This window comes from Rhamphochromis sp. 'chilingali' (genome assembly GCF_963969265.1).
Source record: "Rhamphochromis sp. 'chilingali' genome assembly, chromosome: 16".
NCBI classification, from domain to species: Eukaryota; Metazoa; Chordata; class Actinopteri; order Cichliformes; family Cichlidae; genus Rhamphochromis; species Rhamphochromis sp. 'chilingali'.
The window spans coordinates 33,649,489-33,676,731 of record NC_137943.1 but is presented as its reverse complement, the minus strand read 5'-3'; the positions used below and the strand labels follow the sequence as shown (position 1 = coordinate 33,676,731).

Below are 27,243 nucleotides of genomic sequence, written 5' to 3'. Positions count from 1 at the left end.
ATACAGAAATGCTTTGAACAAAAGTCATAGCAGTTGTTTCTTCATATTCTTTTGAAGCTTTTAAATATTAAATTAATCACAGAAGTTTCACAATAAAGATATTTAATGTGATTATCGAGTTTCCTGTGCAGTTAATGGTGCTAACAGACCATCATCCATGTCGTGAATGAAATTCTAGTATTCTGTCAGGAGTGTGTGATGCACCTGTGCAGGCTGTAGACGCAGCTGGTTGTTCAAGCTGATAATTTAGCTGTTCCAACCTCGTGTCCAAATATCATCACTTCCAGCTAAAAAACGCTAATGTAGACGCTTCAAGATGGGTGATGCCACGATGGCTCCGCCCATCATTTATAAAGACTTACTAAAACCTTAAAACAGGTGGAAGAGTACAGCTGTCTGAAATGCAGCTGCTGTCCACAAACTTTTGGCTGTATTGTCTTTTTTTCTGTGACGTTGACTTTGTTAGCCGATTCACCAGGACAACACTTAATGTATTTTGAGTCGAGGATGCGTGAAGCAGCATGAATCAGACATAAATACGTTGGCTGACGGGCAGGATGAGTCTGCGGTCTAGCTCGGACTGTCGGGTTAATGAGGAGCTCTCAGACGAACAAAGTGTTCTGTACCCGAGGCGAGGCGGTGGCGTCAGAGAGACGAGCGGGTTCAGGCGGTCAGGGAGGATTTTGTTCTGTTGTGTTTGTGACGAATGACTCGGCCAGTGAGCTCGAAGGTGCCAATAATCCTGAGTGATTTACATCCAGGTGTCAGAGTGGGACTGACTGATGAGACTCAGTGGCGACTGTTTACTGAAATATGTCTAAAAATACTGACCCTGAAGCCCCGAAGCCTAAATATACAACAAACAGGCGTTAGAGGAACAATATTCTAACTAAAGAAGAGTTTGTACAGTCTGCAGTGTCACAGCTTCTGATCTGTGCTGCTGCACATTTAAAACTGCAGCTGGAGGAAGAATGAACAAAGAAGAAAACATGAAGACGCTTTAACATCTTTAAAACACATAACAGCAAAGTGTGCAGTGGAGTTAATAAAGAGAAACAGGAGACGATGGAAGCTGCACTTTCACTGAACTGTTAGCATGTTAGCGAAATTAGCAGGTTTATATTACAGGTTATGTGTAATGTTGCTGACTTTAATGAACACTGATGGATTATATACTTTTTTTAAATTCAAGCTTTTGGGCCTCTGAACGTCTAGTTTAAATAAACTCTTTGAGTTAAAGCTGAAAGTCTGCACTTCAGTCTTATCCTGAAGAGGAAACAACATAAAAAACGCCTGTCCAGATATTTATGGACCTAACTGCATAAATGTAAATGTTTGATGTCATTTACAAACGATAAGGAGCATTTAGACTCTAAAATGTCCAGATTTTCCAGTAAATTATTAAGTTTTAGGGATTCATATGTTCTGTATGTAAAGCATGGACTGTGTGTTTACACTGTATACTCGGTCTGTGAAGGTCAAACTGCCCAGCTGCCGCACACTCTGCAGACTAATGACTCACACTAAAGACATAACTGGGGCATTTTGAGGTGTTTCAGGGCAGATTTGCTGACGTGTTCGTGGTTTTGATGTTGTGGATGTTGTTGATGTCAGACGGCTGTAGAGCGTGAGCCGGTGGTTCGTCACATCAGTCGTGTGGGTGAAATGACGGCGGTTTGAGTCCCGTCAGTTTCAGAGCTGACAGCACAGAAAAATTAACTGTGTGAATACTGAGCTTCCTTTTGGTCTGCTTTAAATTCCTGTTTATAGATTTTATTCTTTATATGATATAATATATTATATATATATATATATATATATATGTGTGAACATGGACCAGAGGTACGGTGGCCCCGAGAGGTCAAATGTACTGGAACTTAAGAAAACACCAGCAAACAGAAAAATACTTCAAAAGCAGACAAAACACAAACGAAATAGAAAAAAACAACGGAGATTAAAAACAAACAAACAAACAAACAAAATCCCAGCTGTGGAAGTGACGATGAAAAACATGAAGGATGGAGACACTGATGATTCATCAGTGTAAAGTAAGAAGAAGCTGCAAGGTTGTGTGTGTTTCAATCACATGATTCATATAATACTGTGTTTACTATTAGCTGTTTACTGTTAGCCTGTCACTCCTGCAGCCGGTCCGACACGTTTTTGTCTCCCCAAAAACACTTCTGCTGTGTTTTGTGTGATTTTGCAGCATTTTAGTATTTGATGGTGTTTTTTTAAGTTGCAATGGATTTGACCTCTCAGGGCCACCGTACAGAAGCCACACTTTTTAAACACACTCCGGACAAATTAAAGTTACAGCTCTCTCTCTTTGCTGTTAGGTGAAGGCTTCAGACTAACTGCTGATAAAATGGCAGAGGCGTGCTTGTAAAAGGACTTTGATTTCAGGCACCTGTGTTAATCTGATGAGCTGTGATTAGCTGATTATACACGAACTCTCTTTAAAATATAGCTGCTGACTGTTTCCTTTGCAGTGGCCCTACTCGTCCAAGCCACTCGTGTCTTCTGCTTGTACACCAATCAGATTACAGCGCTGGTCTGTCATGAGTCTAATTATTTTGCTGTAATTAGTGCTCACCTGTAAGGTGACCCTCTTACCAGGGTGTTAATTGAGTATGTGTAGTGTGTTAAACATCTGCTTCTCAAAGTGTTTCTGTCTTTCTCACACACACACACACACACACACACACACACACACACACACACACACACACACACACACACACACACACACACACACACACACACACACAGTTTCCCTGTCAGTATGCTGATATCAGCCTGCAGCTGTGAGGTTTCCCTCACTGAGAGCAGCCCAGTCAGAGTGCAGAGGCTCAGAAATGCTGATTATTTCAGTTTACAGTGAACGCTCCTCTGTGGGAGAAAAATGGTGCAGATTAGCTGGAAAATCACAGATTTTTGTAACCATGTGTGTGGTTTGTGTTGCACTTTTTACGACTTCATTACAGCTTTGTGAGTTTTTTGCAGCCAGGTTGATGTCTTCCATGTGAGAGACCGGTGGCAGTGACAGTCTGCTAGCACCAAAGCAGTAGGACGGAGGTTTTCAGTGTAGCATCGCGTTCCACTTTGTGACTAATTTTACTCTCCGGACTGCCAGCAACCTTCAGCAACCACTCTCAGGTAGTCAGCAAATACACATCAGTTTGTAGACTGGAGGTTGCCAGCTGGTCTCCACGCCTGTCTCCCTGTGAAGACCCTGGACGGGACTAATATGTGCTGGAGAGCTTGTGTCTCAACTGGATTGGGAACAGGATTTTTGTCATCCTGGAAGAATCAGAGGAGGTGGCTGAGGAGAGTAAAATCTGTCCATGTCTGAATAGAGATAAGCAGAATAAAATGGATGAATTGATGGTAATAAACACTTGGATCTGTGTGATGTCACTGAGAGCGGATATCCCTAATATGGTAATCAGAGGCACACAGCTCCGCCTACTTTTAGTTTGTGTCTTCTTTTAAGGATATAGACACTTTAATGAGGTTTTCATTCAGTGCCTCTGTGTTTAAAAAGATTGTCCTGACTGTTGTTCTGATCCTGACTGTCTGTCCTCTGTGGAGCTTTTACCTTCCTCAGGTCCTTGCAGTGTCCTTGGGTGAAGGTTGAATTCCTCCCTTTTCCTTCCTGTTTGCAGTCATTTGAAGATCCTCGTGGTTTGAGGAATATCATTTTCATTCTCGCTCTTCTTTGTTTCCATGATTCGGTCTTGTGGAGGCAGAACTGTAGCTGTGATTAGAGACCATCCAGAGAAACTTGACATGTAATAGACGTGCAGAATAATAAACACACAAAGCCTGCTCCTCTGGGGTCGCTCCGAGCTTCCAGTTCACAGGGCGATGAACCCCGCTGCAGGCTCTGAATATTAAATCAGCACCTCTGGTCACCAGGAAAACATTCAGCGTCTCTTAGAGGACAGAAGGCCAAAAAGCTCCAGTGATTCTATTTGTCCACCTGTTCATTACAGTTAAAATGCACGTAAGCATGTTTGTCACATGGTCATTCCTCCAACTTTGTTCTCTTCGTTTACTTTAAAGTGACGATGTGAAAAAATGCAGATGTTACAATGACAGTGTGTCTTTTTTATTCTTTGGAGTGTTTCAGAGATATAAGTCAGGATTACTGCCAATAAAATAACTCTTCCAGCCAGCATCATCAGCAGGATTTAAATTCATAGTATGCTCGTTACCCCCGAGATCTTCAGCCTCGTAAAGAGATGAAGGAGCTCAGCGCTGGCCTTAGGTCTGTGCAGATGTCGCTATGACAGCCTCCATGGTTCAAGCTCCACATCACGATGTTAGCAGAGCCTTTAATCCTTACATCACTGTGCTTGTTTTTATAAAGCCTTAAAGATGAAAAGTACTTTTTGTTTTCTAATTTCTGAGCTATTTAATCACTAAATAAGATGCAAAATAAGCACTGATGCAGCACCTCATGTAATCTGAGAAACAGACAGGCTCTGTGGATTCTTGTCAACATAAATAAAAGCTTTTCTATCCAGTGAGAGAAACTGTGAGGTCTTACTGGATAACTAAGTTCCAGTTTTTTTTGAAAATCTTGTCAATAATTTCCTCTGTGATCTTAAACAAAGAGCTGGGTGTCGTTTCCAGGCAGCACAGAAACATCAGACTTTGTGTTTCAGTAAAACTTGTTGAGTTCTGCCGTCGTGGCTCCTGTGACGTAAACAGAGAATATATCTCAGGATAAAACGAGGTTTCACAGCACTGAGGCTGGTCCAGGATCAGTGGATGCTGTAATAAATTGGCTGTTTGCACAGCGAGGCCTGACACATCTGCTTTACTTAGTCATTTTTCCGCTTTAGGCAAAGGTTTAAAAAAACCCTTTCTATCCACCGTCCGCTCGTCTCGCTGACCTGTGGACGCAGCGCTGACTCACAGCGTTTAGCTTTCATAACACCTCGAGCCACAGAGTCACAAACAGCTGAGCTGTGTATGACGAACACTGTGGAAGTGTCCCGCTGCTTAATCTCTGCCCACAGGAAACGCCTCACATCAGCCCAGAGGTGTTTCAGCGTGTCGGGCTTCTGTCACATCCTCTCCTCTTCATTTGTTATGTGAGATGTTAAATCTGCACAGTCTTGAAATGTATGCCGATAAATGTAATCCAGCCTCAGTCATTTGCTGAGGACGGTTGGATTTAGAAGATGTGAGGTTACACCTGTGGATAATCCTGGTGTGATACAGGTGATAGTCCACCTACTTATCCACATCACAGCAGCATCCCTGGCCAGCGCGCTGTCCAAGCAGAAAATCAGGTTGACACGGCGTTGCCGTTTTTACCGCCTCCTCACGCACGGCTGTCAGAGCGCGCTGACTTGATGCGTGCAGTTGGGCCGTCACCGGATTGTCAGGAAAGATGAATTTCCTGGTCCTGAGGTGGATTCTGCGATAAGGTCAGCCGGGAGACGGGCCCATGTTAAATGGCTGCTCTGTTCGTCTGAGAGGAGGGAAAACACCACACAGAGATGTTGCCTGGCTGGTGTTTATTCATGACAGTATAGACAGCCCTAAGTTTGTTATTGACCCTCTTTTAGCCTCTTTCATCTCCTCCAACTCTACAGGGAACTAACGAGACCACTAAATGCACCAGTGCGCCTGTTTTCTGCTACAAGCAGTTCACTGTCAGAGTCTTTTCTACCTGATGCAGGTAAAATGATGACTTCGGAGCAGTTAAAGTGAACCAAAACAGTGATGCTGAAACCAGATATCTAAGATCACTGTTGTCTTTTGTTTACAGAGTAAAGCAGTAGAGTAACGACACTGTGTCTGCGTTTAGTTTGCTCCAGATAAGAAAACACAAACACCTAAACGTCCATTTTACAGTTCAAACCTCAAACTGGAAAAGCTGCACAGAGCACATCCAAACATCCGTCCATCTTTTTCCACTTCCAATGAATTTGAATTCAATTCAGTTTTATTCATATGTTGATAAATGACAACAGTCACCTCAGGTGCTTTATATTCTAAGGAGCGACCCAACAATTTAAAGTTACCTTAAAATATTGATCTGTTTTAGTGCTGGTGTCTTCTTGGTGTCGAGCTGTATTTGAGCTGTTGTGTAATCGTGGTCTGTGGCTCTCACAGCTCCTCTATGATGGATGACTTTGCCCGTGTGCTGTGTGTCACTGTAACAGCAGCAAACAGATGTTGGGTTCAGAGGTGCTGCAGCACCTTACTGTCCTCCGCGTGGGGAATGCAGCTGTGAATCCGGCATGGATTTGGACTTCTCTGCGGGCCGCACGGCTAACTGAGCGCTGTCTGAACAGATCGCCCTCAGCTCTAGAACTGTCACCTCTGACGTCCCCATTACTCTGCTCTTTGACAGATGCACCCTTAAAAAGATAGAAGTTATGGGTTTACAGCTCAGGCAGCCACACTGGGACCTTGACGAGTCGACAGTATGTGGCATCGAGGGAAAAGCTGCTGTTTGAACGGAAAGTGATGGAGATGCTCATTCTGTTTGGATAATTTCTGTCAGCCTCACCTCAGACTAACACCACCACATCCAGGAAGTGACTGAAATAAGAAGGAAGCAGTCATAATTTTGGACTCCAGTGGAAGTCAGAGTCCCGCGTCATTAAACCCCGACTGATGCTGAAGGAAAGCCCAACATGAAGCTCTTAGAGTCTAAAATCATCACTTTCACGCTCACTTTGAACCATTTAGGGAGCCCTCGGATCCTGAGTGGAAGCAGTTTGTGCACCTGAAACAATCAGATGGGCCAAATCAGTAAAACTGTCTAATCAGCTATAAAAACAAACCGAGAAGATAAAGCGTCCATTTATAAACCTAACAGTTAGAGCACTGTCACAGAGGCAGCATTCACCCTCTCTCTGTATATTCACACATTTCAGAGACCTGCTAAGCACTTCCAGGAACTCTCTGAAGTCTGCGTGACCCATGTGACGACCTCGCCTTCTGAACCCCGCTGATTCGACTCTTACAATTCGAGGGCCGTCACACAGATGACCACGAGGCTTCTCCACAGTTTCACTTAGACTCATTATCGCTCGCTCCAGCCAACCACTCCAATAAAAACCACGACCTGACATCCTCCGGTTCAGCACATCGAAGCCTCCTCAAGCACGCCGTCGCCCCCTCTCCTGCCTCCCTCCCTCTCCTTGGCTGATGTACGGCTGCGGAGGTCGCGGCGGCCGACCCTCTGCAGAGCGCTAAACACTCACCCACCTGGACTGCTGACAGGTTCATCTGCTGCTCGGTGGGCCTAATAGACAGGCTGATATGAGGTGTGTGTTTCCCCGTCAGCGCTCGTGTCGCCGTCTGCTTCTCGCAGCTAATTGAGCGACCGGTTGTGCGGCAGATGGTGATGAGAGCACACCGAAGGGATGACTCTGGGACTTTTCTCAGTCTTTAGTTTTTCCACATCCATAATAATAATAATAATAATAATAATAATAATAATAATAATAATAATAATAATAATAATAATAATAAGCTAATAATTTTAGCTTGCAGCTACTGTTAAGCTACACTTAGCAAACGGTTTTACTGCTAGCAAAACATTTAGCTGATAATTTCCAGTTTTTTATGTTTCATTTGGTAATGGTTTTAGCTAGCTGTTTAAGTGTTTAGCTATTTCATTTCTTTATCCGTATTTTTAACTGGCAAATTCAACTTATGCGCTTTTTCACAATCTTATGTAGTTATTTAAAAATTTTATACTTCATGTTTAGCCGCTAATTTAATTTCTTTTTTCATATTTTTAACTTCCATAATAATTTCCACTTTTATTTATAATTTTGATGAGCTATTTCCAATGTTAATCTGATATTTCTGTATGAAGCTAAAAGTTTTGTTTCAGTTTTCAGGACAAGTGAAGAGAATAATTTGTTAGCAAGCACCTTTTTTTAAAATCACACTTTTAGAGCTTTTATATCATACCTGTTTGAACCGTTCATTCTTTTGCCCTTTTATATTGCAGCTACCACTTTTTGGCTCACGCCTCTTCAGGCTCACTCAGATTAATCGGTAGTTTCTTTTTTTGTTGTTGTTGTTTTTCAGATTATTCCACATAATCTTGCTTGGTGTTGAACCTGCAGGGGTTCTTCACCCTGTGTTAGGCAGGTTAAACTACGTTCATACTGACTTCATGACTTTCAGCCTTCGAGGTGCCTGCACTGCTGTGTTTCCAGGCTTCAGCCTACACAAACATACTCCATTACACATTATATTTCTTTTTCTAAGGATGCTCCTGGAGGGGAGGGCAATCTTTGATCTCCAAGGTACTATGACTCCAGGTGCTGTCACCTGTAAGTCCACTGTTTAAACACCCTGACTTCATTTGTGATCTGCTCACACTGCGCTGTTTCTCTGCAGGGGGAAAGAGAAGAAGCCGAAGGCCCCGAGGACGCTGATCACTGCTGACGGACGAGTCTTGAATATCAATGAGCCCAAGTACGAAACGAGAAACAGAAGCAGGTTTTCCATCCTCACTGTGATGGCATGTTTGTTGCAGCAATACATGACAACTTGCTGCATAGATGATTGGGATCAGATCTTTAAGTATAACATTTTAAAGCCCTGACTGATCAACAGGTTCAATTTGTATTTTGGAAACAATTATAAAGGAAAGCGCTGCAGGTCCACAGTTTCTATCACAGTTCTTCTTCATATCTGTCATGTTTTTACTTTGGCTCAGTGAGGCAGGTGAAAACTTATCAGGTGCTTTTTCTGGTCCACTTGCTGTCGTCCTGTTGGGGAAAAACATGAACGCTTGCAGGCAACCCCGCTCCTCCTCCATTATCCAAATGGTTTATATCATGAGCAAGGCCACAGGGGTCGAGGCCTTAAAGCGCGCCTGATTTCATTGGTAATCTGAGCTGAGGACACGCTCGGGTCAGGAATATATGCTTTATGTGATATATCACCTTACTGCAGCGGGGCGACAGCACGCCGTGCTTCACGGCAGCCTGTCTCGTAGCAGCCAGCTCAGTAAAGATGCACACGAGTGGCCGGGAACGTCACATGCTGCAGAAACAAGTTTAAGCCATAAAATAATGTGGGTTTGACCAACCTCACCGTCAGGGTCGTCTCACAACATCCAACTTTAGAGCAAAAAGAAACACATTTACAGCCTCCTGCAAAAAAAAAACAACAGTTTGGGTCTCCACAGCTAATTTTCTCCTTTTTAAGCCTGCATGGTTTTAACTAAATACCCTGTTTGGATTTTAAGTTGATGTCTGTATCGCAGCTAGAATCACAGGACTGGAAGGCACCAACAGGAAGTCTACTGATCGGACTTTATCTTCAGTCATCTGTCACTTATGGCTCCAAAAATGAACATCGTGGTGACAAAAACTCTGTCTTTGAGCTTTCATAATAATTTGTCCATCTATTATATACAGTCTGTGGAGGCACGGTGTAGATAGCAGTGTTTACATTAAGAATCAGTGTCATGTGTCCTGGTTTGAACATCTGGGTTGTTGCTCTCTGTGTTGTTAACAGGCTGGATTTCTGTCTAACAGAAGATGAAGAAAACAACACGATTATCTTGGACCTGGAAGTTTACAGGTAGGAGCACAAACTCTCTGCAGCTTCATTTATCAAAGTTAAAAACTAATCATGTCTTAAATAGGGGTTCAAATGGACTGAGCGAACAGACCTGTTTTATCAATCCATATTTAATGGTGAGACACAGAGTTACTCTCAGTTTTGTCAAATAATATTGAACCTTAGATATCGATAAAGGAAAAAGCTGTACCTCGTTTTATTTTAAAATGTAACTTCTTGCTGTAAATGAGATCTGTGTCTAGTCATGGTTTGTCTTCGTGTGTGTTGTGTAGCTGGTTTCTGTCTAATGTGGTGGCTGTTTGCACCAAATCCGATTTACCGCAGCCACATCGAGTCAAATTGATTTAAACTGTGGTCGGAGCTCAGGTTGGAAAACCCATCACGGTGCTTCTTTCACAGAGACGGGCTTTTAGATGTCCGACCAAAACTCTCCACCCGATCAGCTGATCAGCGTCTGTACCTGTCTGTGTTTATAATGACTGACCTTCCTCTTTGCACAGACACATGGACACCTCTTTGATCGATGTGGACGTTCAGCCGTCGTACGCCAGAGTCAGCGTCAAGGGAAAGGTGCGCTGTAAAGCTTTTATTTTTATACTCAGATTAACTGGTGACCTTTCAGATTAGGTGATGCCTAATTTGAAGTTTAGCCTGTGCGTAGTTTTGGCTGCACACTCTGAACTTTACAACAAATCCATTAATTTGGGGCTTTTTCCATCATAAAGGGCAGCAGCAGCCACTTAGAGTCAGTCATTAAGTCTTTGTCAGCTTGTTAAGTTTGTTGTTCAGACCCTCACTCACCACCGTTTCCATCATGCAGATATTCACAGTCACAGTTACGCTCACCTTACTCGTACCTGATTGGACACTTTTTCCCGTCAGAGCTGTCTGAATACTTCGTGGCGTAGATTCGTCAAAGAGCTGGAAACATTCCTCAAACATTTTGGTTCATATTTTTATGACAGCAGCACAAAGTTTCTCCAGATTTGTCAGCTGCACATCCTTAAAGTGAATGTCTCGTTCCACCACAGCCCTACACTGCTCTGCTGGGCTGAGACGTGGTGACTGTGGAGGCCATGTGACTACTGTGAGACAGTCAAAGAGAGATGCTTTCAGCTTGAGCATAAAAATAGCCCCCACCTCATGACACCAGCAGCAGCCTGAGCCTTTCATACGAGGCAGGTTGGAGCTTTGCTTTCATGCTGTTGGCACCAAAAATCGAGATTCATCACATTCAGAAACGAATAAGAAAATGATTCAGTGCAGTGAAAACATGTCACAGCCAACTCAGTACAATGTGAAATTTTTACCTGGACGAGTGTAAGAGAATTTTAGCTGTCCAAACTCTGCTGTGCATCTTAAAACCAAAGAAAAGTGAATAATAATAGTAAATATTCAGAAGCAGCTCTTTGTGCACAGTTCTTGGTCGGTGCCTCTTAGATTGGTCGTTTTTCCCCATGTTTGTCATCATATTTAATGTTCATGTGTTTTTGTGTCTTAGTCACTTCCTGTTTGAAGGTTAGATTCTGACGTGACTTCCTGTCTTTGTCTTTGCTCCTACACCTGCTGCTGTTTTCACCTCGATCTTCAGTCAGACCTCTGAGTCTTTGTCTTTGCTTTCCTCTGGTTGTTCACTTTGTTTGTTACCGGTTCGTGTCCTCAGAGCTCCAGACTCCACTTTCATTCTCCTCTCATTCACACTGGAAGCAGGCCAGTTTAACCACAGACTGCTGCTGTCAGCCAGTGAAGGTCCTTGTGCTCAAGGGCACTGCGACAGTAGTTCTTGATGAAGATTTTCCTAAACGTATTTCCATGTTGCTCTGGGATTCAAACCTGTGAATTTTGAAGGCTCTAGGAGCACAAACACGAACAAATCAGCAAATCTTTTCCCGTGTTGCTGAGTTGAGGTAACTGTGCACATGTTACTTGCAGTTTGAGGTATTTGTACTTACTGCAGATATCTGTTGGCCTCTAAAGTTTACAGGAAGCACTTACCAAGCAGTATGTCCTGCATAGTGCAGCTCTGATTTCTCACAGTGAGGAGTTCAGAGACTGCAGGCAGCAGCAGACTCGCTGCAGGCCGACACCAAACTGGAGCAGCTCCCCTTTCAGCAGCACCACAAAGCCAGAGAAGGTCTGAGATGAATGCACATATTTCTGTCTGCAAACAGAAACTGAGAACTAAAGTTTTCAAATTCAATCGCTGATGAAAAATATGATTAATTTTGAGAAGTTGGTGCTTCTAAAATCTGTGTGTATGTTTACAGTAGCTTCATATTTTGACATTGAGGTGACTGGCAGAGGTAGCATAAGTGTAAGTGTGCAACATGTTTTTACTAAATCAGAGTAACACAGCTATTTACATTAAAAATCTGCAATGTTTTTAAGGTTAAGTGTTTTTAAGTGTCTTTGCAGAACGTGTGGGCCCAAGCACATAGTTTACATACAGAGCTTTAAGGTTGGTAATAAATCTCAGTGCTTCACGACAGACCCAGCATATGAAAGCATTGAAGATGCACATGTATAAATAACATGTTCATAATCCATCACTGCCATGAAAGTGCAAGAAAGAAGTTTCGTTTTCATCTCAAAGGACAGCCCGACTTTCATTTACCAGTTGAATGTGACCTGAAGAAGAGGGTCATCAGTATTAATTCCTAAATACAAAGAGAGTTCTGAAAAAGTTGGAATGTAAATAAAAACAAACTTCAATAATATCCAGGATTGTTTATATATGTAAAAATATATAACATACATCAAATATAGCAGTGGTCCTGGAACCGAACCCTGTGGCACACCTTTAGTTATATTAAGCATGCTAATGTAAAACAAACAAAGGAAGAAGAATAAAACCAGGAAGACAAATGTTAAATAAACAGGTAGCATGTAAGAACTGTAAAGGTGTGTGGCCCATATCATCATGTAACGCATGGAGCAGTGAGGAGCTCACCCAGCTGCTATAAAGTAGTAAAAGTGAGACTTCTGACCAAACCTCCTCGAGCTCTTCTCTTTTTCTCCTACAATCTCAGTTTTCCGCTGTGTTTTGAAACACTGCCTGTTAATGCAGAGATCTGTCTGCAGTGTGGAGGATGTACGGACGACTGACTGCTGTGATGTTGCTTGTTGGGAGCAGCGGGAACGTGTGATAGATGGAGGAGCAGATTTACAGAACATAACAGGCCTCCAGAATCTGCTGAATCATCAAACCTATGTGACGTCGGTATTTTTGGAAAGAGTTTTAATATGCCTACTATGAATTAATTTCCCAGATGGAAACTGTTTTTTTTCTCTGTAAAAATGGCAGCTGTCCAGAACAAATGCACCACAAATGTGCTCTGTTCAAGCACACACCTTCACGATCAGTAATCAGTCGAGTCTCCTGCAGCAGAAGTGGAGCCGCTGCAGCCCTGCTGGAGGTTTCCTGCAGTCTGACAGGTTTATTGTGACAGGAGCCTCCGTCCTGCGCATCCACTGCATTTTCTCCCACGTCTTTCAAAGCTGCTAATTTATTTATGTTTTTAGGAATTGATTTCTGAGGAAAACAGTTACTGCATATGTATTCAGTCATATGAACAACAGCACCTGACATATTTAGGTGTGTCATTTATTTAACAACTAAAAAATGCAGAAGCCATGTGTGAAAAACCGATTCCATCCCGTGAAACTTGTCGAACCACTTTCAGTGCAATAACCTGCAGTAATCATCACTTCATCAGTCTCTCACATCGTTGTGGAGAAATCTTAGCCCACCTTTTTTACAGCAGTTGTTCAGTTCATTGAGATTTGAGTGAATTCATTTATGCACAGCTCAGGTTGAGGTCTGGACTTTGACTGGGTCATTGCAACACTCTGATTCTTTTCTTTGTAGACTTGCTGCTGTGCTTGTGTTCATGGCGTGATGCATGACTCACTTTGAGCCAAGCTTCATATTTGACTCTTTAATACTTTGGCATACAGAGGAGTTCATGGTTAACGCTGTGACTGCGAGGTGCTCGAGTCATCAGCCTCCTCCACCATGCCGACAGTCTGTCCTGATAACTGTTTGGTTTCCAAACATCTCCACTTTGTCTCGTCTCTAATCTGTGCTGCCATGTTGTTTGTAAAGAGAAGAGGCTTTCTCCCTGTAACCCTCCAAACAAGCTAAACTTGTTCAGTCTTTTTCTAATTGTACTGCCATGAACTCTTAAGATGCTAACATGCAGAGTTCTCGGGTTTCTGCTTTTTCTCCGAGCACTGCACGCTCTAACCTTGATAGTAGTTTATTCCAGTTCTGTTTATTCCAGCAATCCTTTCCTGTGAAAGTAGTAAAGATGTACGTTAGTGAGCTGACCATGAACACCTCAATGACCTGAACCAACATTGTAAAAAAGGGCCAAGACTCCTCCACAGTGACGTGAGCACTGATCACATCACTGTCAGTACTGAAAAAGAGAAGTTAGTCATTCCTGCTGCAGATGCGGTGGACTCAGTTTTTCTCACGGCTGCAGAGAGTCCTGTGAAGACTTTTCTCACGTCTTCAGAGAAGACTGTATAAAACTGCAGCCGTCGTTTTCAGCCCCAGATGTTGCTGCTTTGCATTGACTTCTGCTGCTTTAAGCCTGGTTAAACAGCTGTTTCACCACACGATGAACTTTTTTCCCTCATGAATTCGGAGCCCTGCAGCTTCTGAGTTCTTCTTCTCGCTGCCAGACTCCTGAATGTCATGGCTGCACTTCAAGCTGTTACAGTGTTTATGGATGGCTGTTGTGTGCCAGAGGTCGTCCTGATTGGACGGGCGGGGTGATTTACGCAGTGATACATCAGTCCGGGCTTTCAAAATTCGTTTTTAATACGAACTCGTTGAGAAGAGCGGGGAGAATTGACTGGAGGAGCCATCTGTGAGGAGTGTATATCACATCAGACACGTCTCACACTCTGCAGCTGAAGAGTTTTCCTCCTTAGTGTGGCTTTCCTCACATTCCCCCTCATAATCAAATTGAATTAAATGAAAAAATGAAAAAGTCCAATTTTATGCCCGATTTGTCGTCCCACATGCTTGATTCTGGTTTCCATAGGCTTCCTCTCCTGTGATTGATCGCCACCGTTCTGTTTTGGAGCTATTCTGGTCACTCTCTCTCGAGTCCTTTCTGGAAAGCGTACCTATAAAAAGACCCGCTAATGATTAAAGTCATTTGACACACTGGGATGGCGTCGGTGCCAGATCAGCGCATTAATCTTACTAATTAAAGTTGTGAATAATTTACTCTGCAGATATTTCAGGTGGTTCTGCCGGCCGAAGTGAAGCCCGACAGCTCGACGGCTCAGAGGTCCCAAACCACCGGACACCTCCTCCTGACAATGCCCAGGGTACGTACAGGTACACGTCACACCTGAGCCAGGTACGGGACGCTGCAGCAGGAAGAGGTTAAAAGGCTGCTGCAAAACTTCACAGAGAACTTTTGCTTCTTTGGGATGTTTTCTGAAAGGTTGGGACGCTTTGTAAAAAGTCAGATTACAGTGATTTATCCTGTTACAGTTTGAGCGCTGATGATTGACTGTGTGTGGACCTACGACTGTTCCCTGTTCTTTTTTCACTTGTTCCTCTGAAGATCAGTCGTATTAAACTCAGAGTTTTAATAAAGAAACTCTTTACTGCGTCTATAACAAGAAAAACAGGTGCTGATGCTGCAGCATCGCAGCAGCTGCTGCTATTAATCCTCCATATGGCTGTTAAATCCTGCAGCAGAGCGCCGGTAAAGAGTTCAGAAACCAAAGACTGAAAGCTGTTTGTGTCGTCTTTTTCTTCTTTTTCAGGCTGAAGGTGAAATCAAAGTGACGAAGACCGTCCCACGTCCACCCAGAGTGCGTCAGAACAGACGCAGCGGCGGCTTATCGGAGGATGATCAAAGGTAGCTTCAGTGCACAGAGCTCATGATCACACATCCACACACTGTTGGACAGGAAGGAAACAAATATTAACCTCCAGTTTCTTTTTAATAATCTTTATGATGATCTAAGAAAGCAAATGCAAGGATGGAATAAGACATTAGAGATAAAGAGACGTAACTTTAAGCACCGCGACAGATGAAAACAGAAATTCAACCTTTAATCTTTGGTGTAAAGTGCAGCGCACATCAGCGTTTCACAAACTGAGGCCACGCTGGGGTGAAGTACTTCTGTGAAGGTAAGTTAGTATTTTTAGAGCACGTTTGAAAAACACCTTTAAGAACCAAAGTACGTCAAACGGCTCAACATGAAGGGCAACAAGAGACGAATACAAGTACTGAACATCTGCACGGTGGTGTCTGCAGGCTCATGTTTACACGTGACTTTATTAAACATCAAGTAAAAGAAGAGATTTACCAAACAGCTCCTCCAAAATAAAACATGTTTATCATCGGTGAAAGGTCTGGACTGTGCTGTTATAATAACTGCAGGATGCCTTTTAGCTTCCTAATGGAAATAAAAACATTATTGCCTTAGTTTTGCTGTGTGACTGTCCAAAGATTTAGATCACCATTAAACCAGATGCTAAAGATTCTCAGCAGCCGACTCAGTTTGCGAGTGTCAGAGGGTCTAATAGGCAGGTTTATCTGTCTGTCATCAGCATAGAAATGAATCACAGCTGACAGAAAGGCAGAGGTCAGTCTGCACATACATCACATGTAACGTATGTGCAGACTGACCTCCTTTTGTCCTGTCTTTCTTCCTTCACCCCAAACGGTGGTCAGCCCTTCCAGAGCCTGGTTCTGCAGGTTGTTTCTTCCTGTTGAAAGGGAGTTTTTCCTTCCCACTGTCGCCAAGTGCTTGCTGATACACTGTATTGAGGTTTTCTCTTTAATATTGTAAGATCTTTACTTTGAGCACCTTGAAAAAACTGTTTGATTTGTGATTTGATGATTAAGTGAAATTTAACTGGGCATTAGTTTCTTAAACTGCAGGAATAATGTTATGTGATACATACAACTTTCTATTTGTGATGGTAATAGATGATAAACAGTCAGAAATACTAGGTTTATAATACTATTAGGGCATAAAGAGGTGCAGCCTGCAGGCTGGTCTGTGTTTGTGTGAAAGAAGTCGAGCATTGTTGGCTGTGGTGTTAGTCTGAGTTTGGCCTCGAGTTTAATACGCACATATTTAAACACCTCTGGCTCATCAGGCCCCCGTTGCCCTGATTACAGATGCCTGTTGTATTTTAAACACTGAGCGTGACTCATTTTATCAGCCGTGTTCATGATGGCGCTCTCCCTGCTCGATGACCGTGTGCTGGGCGGAGATAACCTTGACCCACGCGGCATCATTACACTTGGGAGGAAGTGAGGAAGAGGATTCTCCACAGTGAAACGTGTCTGTGCTGCTGGGCTCATATTTAGCTGCAGGCTGCTGAAAACAGCTGCTGCATACCACCAAACTGTGAATGTGACCCAAATCCCACTCTGAGAGAAAAGAACAATTACAATTATTTTTGGTTGAATTTAAACCATTTTTGTCCTTTGAAGCACTTGGAGCTGGTTTGGCTCACCATTCTGGTAACATACCGCTGTTACACTTTTTAATCATTTTATATAAAGTTAAAGGAACAAACCTGAGTCAGCAAACACCTTTTTCATATCTTGTCTCTATTTAAAAGCCTCCAGCTGCCCTCAGACAGCATCTGCATCCCCCTCCTGTGTTTCTGTCAGATAGTTGGAGACCCTGAACTGCAGGACTGTTTGTGCTGTTTTCATGCAGTTATCTATTAAATAATATGACTGTTGCAGACTATTTGAGAAGCTTGTGCTTCAGTAAAAATCACAATCATATACATCAGGAGGAGAGCAGGTGTATTTTTACTTTCAGTATATGAGAGAGGTGTGGTCACGGCTGAAATATACACACATGTATGTTTCAGTTCTTTAAGGTGATTAAAAATTCTGCCCTTCAGTGTTTGTGTGAGATTTAAAAATGAGGAGAGGGATCGGAGATGTGGCTCCAACAGAGCAAGATGGCCATAAAGGTCCAAAATGTGTGTAGATCATCTTTTATATACAGTCTATGTTCTGGTCAAAGTTGTGAATTTGTAAACGTGCAACTTTAAGAGTCAGGAGAGAAGATTTGGAGTCTTTGTGTTTATCTCATCTTCACTGACTGAAACATGAACGATCAGCAGCTCCTCTTCCTCTGTGAGGTGATGAAGCTCTCACTGAGGTTGAGCTCAGCTTCACCTCTTAATGACCACATTAGTCTGCAGAGCCGTGTAACTGATCCCCCGCTCCCTCTGCATGCCTGGAGGTGTGCTCTTCACCACGCCACCATCATCATCATCATTACTGCTTTATGACAGAGTCGCTTCCTGTCCTTCATCTGTCCCCATCAAACTCCATAAAGAGTCCCAGTGCAGTCCTGGACTCTCGATATAAATGCTAAGGTGACAGGTGAGCTCCGCTGCTTCCTGCTGACTTATTGCATAGTTTCGATATGATAAGGCGTGACCTTTGACCCCTGGGCCTTTAGATTCTGTATTCTGCCTCGGGTGTGCGCGGAAATTGATCTGAAGGCCCTGATCGGGTTTGAAATGGATTTTCTTGATGGCACGAGGCAGCACTAAGTGTAAAATAGACTCAGACATAATCTCAGACCCTCGGCTCACAGCGCCATTGATAAGTGGATCTGAAAGGTTAAAGGTCAAGGTCACCTGGAAAGCCCAGTCTGGGTTGTTATAGTAAACTCCCTGAGGTTACATTAATTGCAGATAAACAGAATTAAAAATTTTTTTTATCTCCCCTCAAAAATGAAGTAATCAGTCTAACAGCTGCTAAATTACTGTTTATTTCCCAAAATCCAAAGTTCTGATTTCCGATCACGTAAAGCAGAAAAATTTAAACTCTTGATAATTCTCCACCTAATTTGGCAAATAAAATTCAAACATTTTAGGCACCCCAGTCAAGTTGGTGACCTTTGACCCTTCCACCTCACCACCTCTGACCTCGTGACCAAACTTGGCAGGAAACTTGTTAGATGATGTGTGTGGTGTTAGAACCCTGTTAGATGTTCCCAGGCGGGTAATATGGCGTGCTCTCTGCCTCAGTACCCACGAGGACCTCCACTATGAGTGACCAATGACAGGAAGCCATGTTGGACTTTCTAACCAGGCCGGGCAGAGGAGGCCCGGGACTAGCAGCTCCATTTTTATTTCTTATTGTTCTCTTTCTTTCATTACAGTTTTAAATGTATTTACTGTGTTCGCAGTTCAAGGAAAGAGAAGAATTTCCTTTCTATCCATCATTGAACCCATAAATGGTGAATCTGGACTGTTACCAACTGAACTGGGTCCCACAAAGCCCCCAAAATCAAAGTCTGGAAATTTCTAGATCAGTATTTGGGAGGGTTTTTTTTTTTTTTTTTTTTTTTTAATATTTAGGGTTGTTTATTCTCTTTCACATCCAGGCTGAGCTAGTACCTGCACTGATGCAGAGGCTGACAGCTCTCTGATTTAATCTCATTTCTAATTTTCTATTCTTCTAAAAATTGCTTCTAATTGAAATCTGTCTGTTTTCCATATTTGAAAAGAGGACCGTCAGCTGTTCATAATTCACGTTAATCTTTTTATTAAAAAAACAAAATTAAAATAAAGGCTGTTTGTGCACAGCGGACTCCAGACTCTTCTAAATGTGACACTTACAGTTTTCATTTCAGTGAGGCAGATCTCTGTCGGAAAAAAGAGTTCTGGAGTAAAGGTTGTTCCTCTAAATCAACCTAATCTTTTAATGAAACCTCTCGGGGCACTATGCGCCCATATCTACATGACATGGACTTCCACAGCCGATAGGTGGGCATATTAAAGTAGATCGACCTTCACGTTCAGCTCTCTTTTCACCACAACAGACCGTCTGTCGCTCTCATCCTTCATTATTCCAGGACTCTAAGATATTTGAACCTCTCCACACGGAGCCGCTCAGAACATCATGGACACTTCTGCAGTACCACCTCCAGCCGAAACGTTTCTGTCCCACATTGAGTTTACCTTTGTAGTTCAGCACAAGGCTTTTAAAAACTGGCTGTAATGTGTGTTTGCAAGCGATCCATTAAAGCCTTTGAATCTGCACTCAGGTTTAAATCATATTTTTGTCTTATCAAAAAAGTCCACATCAGGAAGAAGCTCGGTATCTGCGCATTAACCTCGTCTCTCTGCGTCCACGTGACTCGTTTAGCCTGGTTCTTATCTTAACGTGAGCCGATGGGGTTCAGATCAGACCCGTGACATCACCTCACATCCACTCCAAAACCTAATCCTCTGTGGATCGGTGGCCGCAGACACTGAACAGAACCCGCTGATGTTGTTACTGTGGCTGAGTACAACTCAATTACATCCCCATTACCGAACTGAGAGTGATAACCCTGCAGGAACTCCGTCCGATAAAAGCTTAGTCATAGTTATTTTCCTGCAGACTTCATCAGCACTCAGGTTACTCTGAGAGCTCATGAACTTCCAAAGTTTCCTGCATTTCTACTCGGTTCTGCAGTATTCACATCTATAAACACTGTGCTGAGGCGTAACGAGGTCTAAGAAAGTTTATGAAAGAAAAGTTGATGGGAGAACACGAGCACACCTGTGCACAAGTCTGACCCATATGTACAAACATATTTGAGACACACGGTGAGGCGCTGACTGGAAGCCAAACTTGAAAAATACGAAACCTTGTTTACAGAATCAGACTGGAGATGAATTGGTTTGAGTCCCTCTGTGATCAGTTAAGATATCACAGTATCAGACGGTCCCCTATCGACGTGGCATTGGTGGGGAGGAAGAGCTCCCTTCTAACAGGAAGAATAATGTGGCAGAACCAAAGTGAGGTGCAGGAGGACTGGTTGGGGGCGGGGTGGGTCAAAAAAAGCAGAGTTAAAAAATGAGGGAATAAAGCCAAACTAAATGAAAACCAAAAATATTCCAACACGACACAAAACAGCCGACAGCTCTAAGTCCAAATGCAGATTCACTGGGCGTCTATAAGGGAGCTGTTATTTCCCAGCAGCTGCTGTGACTGGTACGTCACTGCTGCAGGATATTGTGCATGTGGAGCTAAGCAAAGGGGAACTGTGACAGAGTGGCATTAAGTTCTTCCACATTATGATCATATTTTTCCAGGTTTGGTTGTTGATGGACTCTGGAAACATCCTGTCTTACAAACCTGTTTGACCACAATATCAAATGTACTAAACGTTCATTTCTGAAATTCGACACGCTTGCTTTCTCTGTCCGAGGTTTTCCTGACGCGGTGTGTTTTCTCTACAGTCCTCTGGCAGCTTTATTCCCCTCTTAATAAACAGGCGGGAGAATGCAGAGAGTAATGAAGGGGCTCCTCGTCCTCCTCCTGCGTCCTTCTGATGTTTATTGTCAGCTGCTGTGCAGAAGATTAAATTATAGTAGCAACGCTCTTCCTGGAAAATTTTACTAAAAGGAAGCCTAATTATTGGAAGAGCATACGCTCCACACTGTGGACTGGATCAAGAGGAGACCAGAATTTGGGTCAGTTTGTGGTATTTTTCTTTAAGACATTGAGATTGTGTCTTTTAATCTTTCTCCTTTCAGTTTAACATTTATTTGTAGGTATTATAGCACGGTGGTTAGCACTGCTGCCTCACAGCCAGAAAGCCCTGAGTTCAATTCCACCATCAGGCCGGGCTCTTTCTGTGTGGAGTTTGAACGTTCTCCCCGTGTATACGTGGGTTCTCCAGCTTCCTCCCACAGTCCAAAGACATGCAGTTAGTGTGGATCGGTTAACTGGAAACTCTGACTTGCCCATAGGCGTGAATGTGAGAGCGAATGGTTGTCTGTGTGCTACAAAATACAGAACAGAACTAGTTATGAAAAACAGAATTCTTCAGACAGCAACATAAAGAAGGACTTTTGCTTTGCAACAGTCTCACAAATAATGCAATTCAATTTTATTTCATCCATATAGCACCAAATAACAGCAACAGTTGACTGGAGGCACTTTCTGTTGTAAGGTAAGGACCGAACAGTAATACAGCAAAACCCCCAAAATCAGACAATCCCCTACGAGCAAGCACCTGGCAACAGTGGGAAGGAAGAACCCCCTTTTTAACAGGAAGAAACCAGTGGCAGGTTGGGGAGGGGTGGCCATCTGCTGTGACTGATCGAGGAGGATGGGAGGAGAAAAGGCACAATGTCTTCTACTTCACATTTAAGCAGGGTGATTCCTCTGTGCACTCCAGCAGCACAGCAGCCATGGCTAGGACTTTTATTGTGAAAGGGAGAAAAAAATCAATTTGTGCACACACGAGTGGAACAATTTAGCATCAACTGGTATGTCAGATTAACCCAGTTGTTGAGTGTCATTGTGTGTCTGTGTCCCCACGGTGACGTGTTACATTGCGGTTAATTCGACAAACACAATCAGAGAAACCCCCGGAGACGGTTTGCTGCTCACAGCACATCTGACCGTGAAGCCGGCGTCCTATAAACTGATCTGATGGGTTAATGGACTTGATTGTTGTAAGATGGAGGAGATGAGTTCAGAGGAGGAGCTGGATCATTTCGGTTTGATGGTAACAGATAATGTGGAAAATTGACCCCCGGAGATGAATTTATGGATGCTTGAGTAACAACACTGAACACAACAGTAAATAATGAACACATGAAGTCAGTTTGTTTCCACAGAATATTTCTGATACACAATGAACATAATTCCAAATATTACAGTAAACTGGTGACTGATTGTAACCAACTCCAGTAAAGTTGAACCAATAAAATAGGTGAAAAAAGGTTTATTAACTGAGCGTCACGTGCACTTTGCACCATCGATCACATCCGTGCGAGCGCTCATATTGATGTTTTACATTAAATCTGGGAACCTGAGTGTTTCTGCGCAGCATCAGCACCAACGATGGCTGATTTATTCTCCTGTTCTCATAAAGCTTCTCAGAACTGGGAGCTGCTGCTGCTGATTCTGAGAACTCAGATATTTTCTGTGAATTTCTCCTCACAGTGAGGAAAACTATCCTGAGAAAGAGAGAAGTTATTCACAGAGAACCCAGAGGTCAGAACCGGAGGAGGTAGGAGGACTTTTACAGTTTCTTTAGCAGACACGTGAAGGTGATGAACTGCTACGTGCTCGATCGTCAGGGATGATGGTGGTCTGTCCCAACTGCACATACGCATCACCCTCACTTTAATCCTGATAGCGGCTGGTGCTTCGTTTCTTGGTACAGTCAGGAGTTTTTTCTGTTATCGTTCTTATTTTCTTGCTTTTTGGTGGGTTTACCTGCCGGTCAGCTGCCACGCAGATTAAAACTACCAGCGTGGGAACAGCAGTGACTGCTCAGGTGAACCAGGCCGATGCTTTCAAACAGCTTGAAGGTTGAACTGATTCTTTGAGGAAATCATTTTCTTTTTGTACGTTTCATAAACTCTACATTTTGCTCTCCTTCCTGCGTCCATTTTCACTAAGATTTAAATCTAAATCCAAACGTTGAGCATCTTAAAACCATGTTCAGGATTTTCCGATATTCACTATAATGACTCCAGACTTACACTGACTTCCTGTAAGACTCCCGTGGATATTGCTGGAGAATCCTAATGTTTGAGTAAATCCTTTTCATCCACCAGCAGCTCTGTTATTACAGTCTGAGCTTCGCCCTTTTTATTAATTACTTCGTTTTTTTAATTAAAGCGTCACCACCTTATCTCTGTACGAGAGGAAAACGTGTTTCCTGACACAGAGAAACAGGGCACGTCAGTTTGTGTAACTGTGCGTGAACATTTCTACTCACACACTGCATGGATCAAATGTCTGAGTCACCTCCACATTACACCTTCAGGAGCTGCTGGGCCTCAGAAACATCCCGTGAAGCTCCTGGTGTGCCGTCTTTGTGCTGATGTTAATGCCGGAGGAGGTTTGGAGCTCTGCAGGGATTCATTATAATAACAGTTCTCACAGCTGATCCAGCAGTGAAGAGAGCATTTCAACAGCTGAGCAACACAGTTAAATTCATTGACCATCCTTTGATAAATGTTTGTAGAGGCAGGCTGTTGTTTATTTAATGTATTAATGAAGGAGGAGTGGAGGAGGCCAAGGCGCTCTCTTTCTCTACACCTGTGTCTTTCACGAAGCTCTTTTACTTATTTAAGACCTTCATAATTCTCCTTTATCTCGACAGGAAAAATAACGTTCCCGAGAGGCTCGAAGTCGACCCGAGCAAGCGCACAGCCGTCGACCTCGCCAACATCGTGCCACGCCAGATCGCCAAAGAAGGGCCGATGGAAACATCCAGACCGGATCCACCAGCCGCCAAGGATCACTTCTCTGAAGGGTTCGTGGACGACCCTGATGTCCCCCCACTCATATAAGAGTACAAGGATGAGCTTATATAACACTCAGACTGTATGATTGGAACAAAGAGACGGTATATTTCCTTTAAACGGACCTTTAGATTTCCTCTGACCTGCAGATGTGTGCAAATGAACCACTGCAGATTTCCTGATGTGTATGGTTCAGTCTGCAAACCTGATGTCTCAGCATTTAATAAATGTCCTTACCACCAGCCTTAAACACATATTAATGAGACACCTGGACATGAATTCAACTGGACAGTTTTATTGTTGGTACACAAAAAGTAAATGTAATTAAAGCTGTGAAGAGGCAGCTTCCACTCAAACACATTTTCTGCCCTTTTTAAAGCAGCTGTAAAGACGACATGGCCGATCGGGGGAAGACTCTCTGCTCGTTACTGCAGCAGGGCGAGGCCGAGAGCTGAAACGCTGGCACAGCTTTACTGAAGCAACGCAACATCACACTTCCTCACTATAAACATCGTTGTCTAATTCTGTGTCTCCTTTGAAATGATGCATTTGTTAAAAGCCAGCCCTGTTAGGAGGGATGAACAGAGAGACGCTGCTGCTGGTCTCCCTCAAACCCTCGTGTAGATTTCAGCCTGAAAATCAATCGTCTGAGTTCTGCCTGTGGCCTGGTTGCCATCTTGGCTGCCGTTGTGCGTTGCCCTGCTGTGTTTTCTCTTTTTTTGTGATGCTCCTCCTCAAAGCTCAGAAGCTCGCTCACTCTCTGCGCCCGGCTTTGATCAGAGAGCCTCTGCTTTGTGCCCGGAGGACGCCGGTCCAAGCATATTCTGAAGCTTGTTCATCTCTCCTTGAAGTCTCCTGGGTCTCTGCTTTCCTCTGAGTTGTCACCCCAAAAAGCTCGGAGGTAACGACGACTCCTCCTCCTGGCTCTGAGCGCCGTTACAGCCGCAGCGCCTTGAGAACTCATTTTGGCGTTGGACCATTTTTCCTCCCGACAGCCTCGCTCGTCTTTTATCATCCAGCCTTCTATATTTGGACGCCGTGGCTCGAGCCATCTGGGAGATTTGGATGTTTGTGGTGCGGCTGCAGGAGGAAAAGCCTCTGTGATGCCATCTTCGATTTGAGTTTTTAATATAAGGACTTATTGTTGTTCAAACACATGTAAACTGCAGCGAGCAGGCGCCTTTAATGAGCCTCCTGGACCACAGTCACCACACTTAATCATAGGTTTTGCTTTTATTTCAGTTCAAACTGAAAGGTTTTTATGTTTAGGTAACGATATAATGGATTTCTTATTAAAACAAGTAACTAAACAGCCAGTTCACAGAACACTTTAACATTTTTATATCATCGTTTCTTCCTGAAGTGAAAACATGAATATGTTTACTGGGTTTCCCTCCAGCCAATCATCATCCTGCAATGAAATGTTTCACGCCGCTGTTTAAACATTGAAACACGACAGCTTGGAAAGTTTCCACATTATTTTCCTTCGACCCAGATCTGCGGTCTGTGCTGCACTCGCGTCTGCTTCGCTTCATTAATTATTGATAAATGAGCTTCCCTCTCTGTCGTGTGGCTGTGCAGATAAGACGTTTTCTGTTTGTGCTCACTGTTTTTTTCCTGTGTGATGAAACAAACCAACACCACCGCCGGCCTCTGAAATACGCCCTCGAGGTTCAGGTTGCTGCGAGAGTTTCGTGCGTCAGTGGCAAATGCTCCATTAGTCCCATTTAACAGCTCGTTTAGCTCCTCGTCGTTATCACGGCTGAAGCGTTTCAGTGTTTCTGCCTCTCCTGACTCAGGTGTGTTGTGGTTAACTGGTGTTCGATTGGTGGATGCTTCCTCCATGATGGAGGTCTGAGGCAGCGGTCAGCTTCTTTCCTTACTCTGTTCCTCTGTCTGTATCATTGCTGCTGCTGCCTGAGCCTAAACCAGGTGAGCGTGTTCAGGCTGTTATCCGTCATCACTGCAGGTAAAGGTGTTCCTGTCCGCTTTGACTTCCCTGCAGTGAGAGAGGACACTGCACACTCGTTCACTAACAGCTTGTCAATAACACTCTAGACACGCCAGAAATCACAGTCTTTTTGTCTATTTTACTCTCATTTGGAGCAGAATTTGTAAATGAACCTGGAAATGATTTAAATGAAATCTGAAACTAACGAATGGCATCATAAACTCATGTGGAGAGAGTTCACAGAGGTCATAAATCACGGGAGAAATCAGGTCATTTTATTTTTAATGCTTGCCCTTCATTTTCCAGCCAGAAGAGTCGCCCCCTGCTGGCCATTAGAAAGAGTGCAGGTTAAGGATTTTCATGAGGTTGTTGTCATCAAAGTGAGAAATAGATGGAGATAGATCAATAGCCTGATAGACTACTGTAAAAATGCTGAAAAGAAAAAATGCCAAATAATCAGGCCCCATCTTATCCTAAAGACCTCGTAGCACCATATGACCCCATCAGAGCTCTTCGCTCTCACACTGCAGGTTTACTTGTTGTATTTAAAAGTAGAATGGGAGGCAGAGCCTTCAGTTTTCACCCCTCTTCTGTGGAACCAGCTTCCAGTTTGGATTCAGGAGACAGACACTATCTCTACTTTTAAGATTAGGCTTCAAACTTTCCTTTTTGCTAGTTCGGGCTGGATCAGGTGACCCTGAAGCATCTCTGTGGTTATGCTGCTACAGGCTCAGGCTGCTGGAGGACTTCCCATGATGCACTGAGCTCTTCTTCTTAATAATTCTTCCTCTTAATAACCTCAATAATTAAAGTACATTAAAGCTGTACTGTTATAATAAAGTAAATGTACTAAGTTACACCACTGAGTCGGTCACATTGGTTCACGTTGTTCGGCGCATGAAGCGGGGCGGGCTGTGGGGCAGGCTGTGGGCCTGTTTGTTGTTTTTTAGTCGTACAATCTGAATTATGAGCTCGTGCAGCGCTGGATTGTTTGTGACAGAAGTAATTGTTTTTTTACTGAGCAGATGGCTTTTAGCACTGCAGATGTCAGAGCTGCAGATTATAGTCAGTCTACCTTTAGTATTGACCTGTGGAGTGAATCTGTTTAAGAAGAGAGTTGTTTTTAGCTTTCACCTCCTTTGCCTGCGTGAACCTCCCTCCTGTTTAAACACTCAATCAGATCAGAACCAGAATGAACCAGATTTTCTTGCCGTCTGATTAAATTCAGAGACACAAGAACCCGTTTCTTATCTGTCCGAGCTCCATCGATTTTTGTCTGTTGCCATGACAGCGGACGGTCCCACTCATTTTGTGAAAGCAGCACCGCCTCATCGCTTTGACCCGGGTCAGACGGTACTGACTCGTAACGCTCGCCGTTTCCTTTCAGTCCGAGCCATCAGACTTCCGATCACACTCGTCTCTGAGC

At 43.4% G+C, this 27,243-nt stretch overlaps 1 protein-coding gene across 3 annotated transcripts in view; it reads left to right on the top strand.

Annotated features, from left to right (window-relative positions):
- The window catches only part of dnaaf11 (dynein axonemal assembly factor 11), a 34,795-nt gene extending 7,552 nt beyond the window's left edge, over positions 1–27,243 (top strand). The window contains exons 6-11 of one of the 3 annotated variants that reach the window (XM_080861883.1): positions 8,389–8,466; positions 9,517–9,582; positions 10,083–10,152; positions 14,833–14,928; positions 15,376–15,470; positions 23,725–27,243. In XM_080861883.1, coding sequence (XP_080718009.1) covers positions 8,389–8,466; positions 9,517–9,582; positions 10,083–10,152; positions 14,833–14,928; positions 15,376–15,470; positions 23,725–23,914 — 595 coding nt within the window. In that variant the 3' untranslated portion in view covers positions 23,915–27,243. The remainder of the gene's footprint in view (positions 1–8,388; positions 8,467–9,516; positions 9,583–10,082; positions 10,153–14,832; positions 14,929–15,375; positions 15,471–23,724) is intronic. The other 2 variants (XM_080861881.1, XM_080861882.1) reach the window with 2 other exon arrangements.